The 8,603-nt window shown below is 36.9% G+C and overlaps 1 protein-coding gene across 1 annotated transcript; it reads left to right on the top strand.

The window, feature by feature from the left end:
- Nucleotides 1-247: 247 nt before the first annotated feature.
- On the top strand, nt 248-7,749 carry LOC122006065 (probable sodium/metabolite cotransporter BASS2, chloroplastic). Its single transcript, XM_042561393.1, has 13 exons — nt 248-609; nt 711-795; nt 1,564-1,687; nt 1,800-1,841; nt 1,954-2,067; nt 2,153-2,215; nt 2,412-2,539; nt 3,311-3,392; nt 3,477-3,528; nt 4,461-4,558; nt 5,059-5,220; nt 7,004-7,093; nt 7,432-7,749. Exons 1-13 carry the CDS (start codon nt 474-476, stop codon nt 7,507-7,509), a joined length of 1,254 nt encoding a protein of 417 aa, XP_042417327.1. The 5' UTR covers nt 248-473; the 3' UTR covers nt 7,510-7,749.
- The last annotated feature ends 854 nt before the right edge of the window (nt 7,750-8,603 follow it).

The following is an 8,603-nucleotide window of genomic DNA, read 5'->3' as shown; positions in this document are numbered from 1 at the left end:
GGTCAAATGAATATGATAGTTTCTGTGAACGGTTCAGTTCCGGTCGGTCCGACTTAAAGGGTCAGTAACTCCTTTGTCACGTGCGAGACTTGAACCCAATCTCGACAGGTTCGCAATTAATCCCCAAAGGCCAAGCCACACCAATTACAAACCAACGGTCCTCGACAACGCCCCTGCTCTCCAAGTGCTCGACGCAATGCTGGCCACGGCATCGCTCGGCGCCAATGTCTTCGTCCGCTGTGGCCCCTCGGATCCTCGCGCTGCCACAATCGGGAGCGGCCATGTCATGGTGTCGCCCTCTCCTTATCCACGCCCTCACCACCTTCCTCTGCCTTCGAGATCAATCCCAATCCTGACTAGTCAACTCCAGCCCCGCAGATTTGGCGCCGTCCTTCCCAGCGTTGCTTCCTCTCCCCTCCCAAAGCCCTCGTTTCCTGCTCCGTTTTGCTACTTCGAAGGCGGCTGCGGCGGCAATGGCGGTGACTTCCTCCTCTGTGGCATCCATTTCTAAGGTCCTCCGCAGGGATCGTAGATCTCCGTCTGTGTTCTCCGTGGCTTTCTCCCGTTTGCCGTTCTCCGCCGGTTGCAGGTCCCGACCTCCGCCTCTTGGTACGCGCACCTCTCTAAAAAGGCCCCCTTTAGCGATTTCTCGGTTTCCTGCTATGGCGCTCACTGTCTGCTCTTTTTCTGATTGGTTGTCTGAGAAAAAGTAGTCTTGGGAAGTGGGTCGTCGAGTGGGAGGAACGATGGCTTTCCTTGCTCAACTGCATCATCGCCTCTCGTCCCGGTTTTGAGGTATATCCTTTTTCAGTTTGCAAACCGAACTCTAGGACTGAAGCACAAATGAGGAATGCAATAAATTTCTTGGATTTCTGCGGCAGAGTGGATACAAATTTCTCATCTCGCTAGGTGTTTAAAGTAATCCAATTAGAATTGGATTTTCTAGTTTCATGATTTTCTTTATGCATATTGACGAGCAGAATCTGGATGCTAGTTTTATGTTTTACCACTGTGTATATAGTAAATGACGCTTAAAAATATATACTTGATACAGCTCTTGGCCCAAGGCATAAAACTGAATGAAGGCGAAAGAAACTGCTCCTTTTACCTCACTCTCTTTTTTTTTTTTTTTTTTTTTTTTGTAATGTTTGACTTGAGATAGCTTACCTCTGCAATGCATTAGAAAACAATTGTGTGGGTTAATGGTTCTCATTCCAAGACTATGAGTACTCTTTTGTTCAATTTAGGACAGTTAATTATGCTCTTGTTGCTATAAGTTGACTTTTCATTTACATGTTGAACAAGCTCACAATCACCTGCTTATCAATCAGCTGAGATGCCAAATAGGTTTGAACATTAAATGTTACATAAAACATCACTAAATGAAAAAAAGAGCTATCTTATTCTATTCCTTTATCTATTTTGTTTGAACTCTAGGAGATTTTTTTTTCCATATTTTTTGCAATTTAATTTTTTTTCTTCTGTTATTATTGTAATAATGTCTCACAGCACAGATTAACATATTTACTTGCTTACCTTTTCATCACGGAACTTAAATTTCAGGAGTAGACAAGTTTTGTGCAAAGCTGAATTAAATGTTTCAGGGGAGATTCCAAATAGTCCAGCAGCTGAAATGAGCCAGTATGAGAGGATTGTCGAACTTCTTACTACTCTTTTCCCTGTTTGGGTACTTTGTTGGTGGTTAATCAGTGTCTATCTCCTGTTTTTGCTGAGCTTGCTTTTAACTTCGTACCAAAGCACGAATTGGGGTTAGGAAAATGAACTCTTTTCTTTGACAGGTTATAATAGGCACAATCATTGGCATATACAAGCCATCTATGGTACCTTATTTTGATTCTCCAATACTATTTGAATTTCTTGTGATAATTGGCTTCCTATTTTACTTATGATAAATGAACTTTATTATTAATTAATATTAACTTACCATTTTAGGTTACCTGGTTAGAGACAGACCTTTTCACTCTTGGCTTGGGGTTCCTCATGCTTTCCATGGGGTTGACCCTCACATTTGAAGATTTCAGGAGATGCATGAGAAATCCATGGACAGTAAGATGCTAAGATGCTCTATCTTGTTAGTGTTCTTATAGATACAAATTGTTAATGTTCACAATCATGCACTTTTTATTTACAGGTGGGTGTAGGATTTCTTGCTCAATATTTAGTCAAACCTTTGCTTGGCTTCGTAATTGCTATGGTATGGGCACGTTGTCTGTAGCTTTATCCATAGCAAAACGATTCAGACTTGTATGCTAAACAAATATATGTTACTATTACTGAATTTCCTTGGGTTTTTTTTTGCAACTTTATTTATGAACATCAATCAGGTCCTTTTCTGGAGCCTTATTTATGTTTGTTATTTTTGCCCACTATTGTTCTTCATTCCATTGCAGACTTTGAAATTATCTGCTTCTCTCGCAACTGGTCTTATCCTGGTATCATGTTGTCCTGGAGGTCAAGCATCCAATGTAGCAACTTATATATCAAAAGGAAATGTAGCACTTTCAGTTCTTATGACGACGTAAGTTTCTTTAGTAGCAATATCTGGACATAAACACAAGGTTGTCATCTGCAGAAATAATCGGAGCCTGGGAATCCTTACGGATCCTGTGAAGCGAAGTATTCCATTTTCATATGATTTAAGAGGCTTGTTTGTATGTTATTAGGAGAACCTGGTTAATTTATACAAGTTTTTGCTAGCTGAGGAAATATAAGATAACAATCCAATCATTCGAACAAGTATTTGTAGTGTGCCCTTTATCATTGACACATATGTATATATGCTTATGTGAGATTATGGCTGCAGGTTCTTTAGTACTTAGGAAGAATTAATTTCCATCCCAAGTAGAAATGACTAATAATTTACTGTACATCGGATGAAATTCATTTATGCTATGTTTATGTGGACACATGACAGCTGGTCACCGATATATCATTCAGGCAGCTATGCACTGTTGTAACATTCTCTTGCCATTGTCAGCTTATAGGGCCCAATAAGCATCACATAGAGGACGATTCTAAACTATGAATGATGGATCACCCCCCTGATAATTTAGTGTTTATTCCCTCTGGATAATTTCAATAGTTCAAGAGAGATTGAGTCACATATCTTTTATGTTATAGGGCATCTCCAATCTGTTTGGTTGGTATGCCTGTTATGTGGTGAAATTTATCCAAGATTAAATATATATTGATACCTTTATGTTTATCTGTCTGCACTAAACTTGCTAGAAGCAATACATTAAGCTTATTGCAATCATAGTGATCAGATGCTGATCTTGGATTCTTTCAGTTGTTCAACAATTGGGGCTATAGTAATGACACCTCTTCTCACTAAGCTTCTCGCCGGTCAGCTTGTCCCAGTTGATGCAGCTGTAAGGATATTTGTTTCTTAGTAAATCCAATGATAATCAAGCAAATGATACAATGATAATCACTGAATTCTTATTTGTCTCTAGGGATTGGCCATCAGTACTTTTCAGGTTGTTTTGGTCCCCACCATTGTTGGCGGTAAATTTTCTTTTGAGAAATATTGCAAGCGCACACTTATTTTCATTGTTGAGCTGTTATGAACATACAATTCTAAATGTGTACCCTTCTCAAAGTGTGTTGAGATCAATTTATTTAATTCCTAATAATACAAGTAGATAGTCCATTGAATTAAAAATGTTATTATATTGCATCAGACTAATGCTCGACATATTTTAGTATGTCATATGTGTAAAAGCATATGGAGATGAATCACACGAGGCTTACTTATTTAAGTTTCTTCTATTTAGAACTTTTTTGGATTATTAGTTGAACCAAAAATGAATTTTTACTTATTTTATGCTTCAATATGTGTTAACATGAATTCATTTAAATTATACATTTATAATCTTTTCCTTAACTTGTTTACGTTTAATAATAAGAATATGGCGATTAGATAATTAATTGATTTTGAATTTGAATTAATAGATTTCATCTTGACGCTTGTTAAAACTTGACAAGTGTTGGTATAGTATGATATTTATTGGCATGAGCAACATGGGAAATATTATTGGTGGCAATCAATTTCGAATGCCAATAATTTACTGGAACACTTTGTTTTGATCATGCCATCCGGCGCGGCATTATATTTTAAACCATGTTAAATTATGATGAAGGTATTTTTGCCTATTCCAATGACCACCTTTTCTTTCTTTGAAACAAAGATGTAGTTGAAAGGATATAGATGAATCAGACTATTGAAAGTCCTGGAAAACAATTGCTGGAATGTTTTCTGCTCACATCTGGTAGTTCATTCGATAATGGGTCCTTTCTGTTTTATATAGTAATATTCCTAAGAATAGTGCAGGCATTAGTTCTGGATAGACAATGTAATGGCTCCTTCTGGTTTAGTGTCTATTAAGTTTTTACATACATTAGGATCTGATACTGACTTGTTGAATTGACTTTGGCAGTATTGGCAAATGAGTATTTCCCTAAGTTTACCAAGAGAATATCCACACTCACCCCATTGATTGGTGTTATCCTTACTACATTGTTGTGCGCAAGCCCTGTAAGTATGCCTGACTATGAACTTAAGCATATTGTTAGAGTTTATGACCCAAATTTTGTTGGCCTTGACTTGCAAATTTTGCGGTGTATTTAGTGCTACTTTAATTATGAGATTTGTTTTACCTTTATTTTTATTTTCACGCACTTATGTATGTAATTAGCATCATGTTATCTCCTCTTGTACCAATTTTGGTATTGTGAATTCTTTTCCTTTGCTTGTGATTTTTTACCCATCTAGGATTTTCCACATAAATATGTGATTCTTGCATTGTGTCAATTATCTATTTTCAATATTATTGCTACATATTCTTGCAGCTATTTTGTCTTTTTTCTGATGAATATGCTTGTGTTAAGTCTATGTGTGCCAATTTGAAGAATGTCAGTGTGCATGGAACAAATCCTATTGTTTTAGTGATGAAGGTGTTGGTTGAGTGATCTTGTCTTTTAGCATCTTTATTTTTTTTTTAAGATTGATGGGTTTTTAATTTTTTTCTTTGCAAGATCGGGCAAGTTGCAGAAGTCTTGAAATCTCAAGGAGCACAACTTATTATTCCTGTAGCTTTCCTTCATGTAGCAGCATTTGCCCTTGGCTATTGGTTGTCTAGACTTTCAACATTTGGGGAATCCACTTCTCGTACCATTTCAATAGAATGCGGCATGCAGGTAATACTTACTGACTGAATTTAAAGAGTTAATGGGCACAGCTGAGGCACGATATGATCTGTATCTATAAGATCCTGTAGAAAATCCTGCTGCAAATCTGAACTATGAAGCATTTTAAATTAATTACAGCAAATCTTGTTGATTTCTGTTTTGACTACAGTCAAATTAAAACTGACCTAGACCAAAGATTCTTAGTTCTTCCTTTTTTTTTATTGAAAAAAAAAACTTACTCTTTGGTGATTTCCAAAAATCCATCAAAATACGAATGTTACATTATAAACTGGTACAAATGATGATCCTTCAATAGTTTTCTCATTTTTTCATCACCTTCACACGGGTGTTGTTTCACCGGAAGTTGGTGACTTTGTGCTAATGTGGAGGGTAACATTCAAAACATTGTCAGAAGTATTGATTTGCACAAGTATCATTCAAAACAAAAGAAAAATAATTAATTTGAGGTTATGTGCAATCCTACATGCAGTAATAATCTCCTGTTAATTAATCTTTTTTTTTATAGTAACAGTTGCAATACAATCTCATGAGATTTTTTCTTTTTGTAGAGAAGTTAAACTTGATGTTATGCATTCTATACATGACAAGAAGTTTAATTTTGAGTAGAGCGATTATAGTATGTACATTTGTCGAACTAGTAAACATATCTGTTTTCAACTTAATAAAGGTTTACCTTTTGCTGCAGCAATTATAGAACACATTTGTATGAGACTTGGAAAGCATTCAATAACAAATTGTGAATAACTGCCTCGTCGTAATTCCCTCCAAATATGCAACATATTGTACTCCTTCCATATCTCCACTCTTCGTTCTGTTGCAATAAGTAGTTTCCACCTGCATTCCTCGTTTCCTCAGTCTTCATAGTTACAGTTTCAGAATAATTAATGAGCATTCAGATGATGAATGTGTACCTCAGGGATTAGGGATTTCCTTTGAACCAACTAACTTATAGCATCTCTTTTGTTCGATTTAATTTAGTATACTGTGCGACTCTGTATGCAGATTTTTAGAGAGCATTCTCCATTTTGCATTGTCTTCTACCATGCAACTGCCAACTATGACTCCCACAGGAAAGATGCTGATGAATGCTAATATCAGCAACCATGGATGAGTGCATAACTATCTCGCACTTCATAATCACCCGATCACCATTTTTGCTAATTTCATCTGTTAAGGATGCATGCAATTTACAGCAATGTTTCTGTTAAGGATGCATTTCAGATTCCACGAATAGCGTCATGGGGTTTTTATAGTCCATGTAGAATCAGCTTTTAGGAACTTCATAGAAGACCACCTGAACCATAACATGTCCTTTATCGAAGCCACAGTCCGTGTGTAAGTGAGTTGCAATATCTAAGATTGAATTTCTTACACCAAGACCACTAGTAGCTTTAGGTTTGCATAGTCTTCCGAGACAATGAAAAACCATTCCTATCTTTACCTTCTCAAAATCTAGTGCAAATGTGTGACAGCAATACGATATTTTACCATGTAATTCAATTCTGATTGGATTAACTCTACTTTCTCGGCATGAGACGGTCTCTTAACTACTGCATTTTATCAGTAGATAGCAAACTAGCAATCAAGGTCAGTTATAGTTTTTCTTCACTATGATCGGAGAAAAAAAATGCTGAGCTAATGTCTTGCTTGATTAGAAATACTGAAAACAAAATACAGATATGCTGCAGTTTTTCAAAACTTTTATATTAATTTTTTTATGTGAAATATTATGCTTCACTGTGTACTACCCAATCTTTAATTCTTTATCCAGAGTTCTGCTCTTGGATTTTTGCTTGCTCAAAAACATTTCACAAATCCCCTCGTCGCTGTTCCTTCAGCTGTGAGCGTTGTCTGCATGGCGGTAAGACTTCAAACTGATGCCTCTTACTTTTGTTCCGAGCATTTGTCTTATGTTTGAAGTATCGAGTATTAACTAGGAGACAGGCCAAGAAAGAAACACAAACTATATTATTTACAGGAAACTGACTGATAATCTACAGAGATCCACTTAGGCAGTCGAAACATCATGGCTTTAGATTGCAAGAATTTCTTATCGATTAAATTCTTACAAAAATAATAGCTGGTTGAGGTTCAGTAGTAGAATAAGATTAAGCTCCATATTAACTGTACTTGTTATCGGTTTTTCGATTACGAAGCAATGCCACTTAAACCTTCATGCTTCATCTCTTAACTTAACAGCTCGGTGGGAGTGCTCTTGCTGTTTTCTGGAGGAACAGGCCTATTCCTGCTAATGACAAGGATGACTTTCAAGAGTGATGAAGAAACATACGATTTCTTTCCTGTTTGCTCGTCGTATCGAAAGCCTGAAGGAATTCTTGTACTGACGAAGATAGGCATAGATGGAGCAATTTCCGATCCCCTTGAACTATGTGGGGGAATCGATATCAGATATGGGTCTGCAGAAACTAGATTCTTGTTTCTCCGATTTGCTAGTTAAACATTCATCTGAATAAGATTGTTGGTTTGCTCCAAATGCATTAAAGCATAAAACCTTAATTTGAGCCTATTTAAATTAAAGTTCAATAAAAATAATCAGGGTTCAGTTTGCGAGCAGCTCGTAAATAATCAAATAAAATATTATAAGTTTGAATTCGGTTCGAAAAAATTATTTAACATGTTCGAGTTGGGATCGAATGTGATAATTTTGAATATGATTCAAATATTTTTTGAGCCGATTTGAAAAGATAAAAACTTGTGAATATGCTTGATTCGTTTGTGTTAGACAATCTTGTAGTTGGAGAAAGAGGGGAAAGATTATGAATTTATAAAACTAAATTTAGGCTTATCTGTTGAATTTATCTGAGATAATAATCTTAAGTTGCTAAGCAGGGAAGGAAGAATTGTTTGGGGTAATTGAGCTAGTACAAAAACTAGGATGTTTTGGATAGCCAATTGCCGATTGTGGACTGCCAACTGTCGAGTGTCGAGTGCTGAGTGCCTACTATCGACTGCTGAGTGTCGAGTGCTGATTATTGATTGAGTGCTGATTATTGACTGACGAGTGTTGATTGCCAAGTGTTGACTATGGACTTCCGATTGCTAAGTGTTGACTGCCGACTGATGAGTGCCAAGTCACCGACTGTCGAGTCCCACTTTCAAATAGTTTTCTTAAAATAGATTCGTCCCACATTCGAGTGTGCTTCGAGGTTGTTGTGGGCCGTCTGTTTCTCAGGATACAATGACAAATTGTGAATTTCCACCAAGCACTAGTGGTCGCAATAAACTGATATAATACCCGAAGGCTATCAAGAGCGGATTTGCCGAGCGAATACATGGCAGAGAGGAAAACAGTGAGGGAGGAAAGGTGGATAGAGATCACTTTTCTTGCTCCCCCCTTCCTTTTGCATAAG

The sequence above is a fragment of the Zingiber officinale genome, chromosome 7B (assembly GCF_018446385.1).
Source record: "Zingiber officinale cultivar Zhangliang chromosome 7B, Zo_v1.1, whole genome shotgun sequence".
In the NCBI taxonomy this organism is placed as follows: Eukaryota; Viridiplantae; Streptophyta; class Magnoliopsida; order Zingiberales; family Zingiberaceae; genus Zingiber; species Zingiber officinale.
This window is presented reverse-complemented; position numbering and strand designations above follow the sequence as displayed.

What these genes read in the sequence shown, in the direction of transcription:
- LOC122006065 (XM_042561393.1), top strand. Translation starts at nt 474, where the DNA reads ATGGCGGTGACTTCCTCCTCTGTGGCATCCATTTCTAAGGTCCTCCGC. An exon ending in GCATGAGAAATCCATGGACA is followed by an intron (nt 2,068 to 2,152) that starts GTAAGATGCTAA and finishes TTTTATTTACAG; the next exon opens with GTGGGTGTAGGATTTCTTGC. An exon ending in TTGTCCCAGTTGATGCAGCT is followed by an intron (nt 3,393 to 3,476) that starts GTAAGGATATTT and finishes ATTTGTCTCTAG; the next exon opens with GGATTGGCCATCAGTACTTT.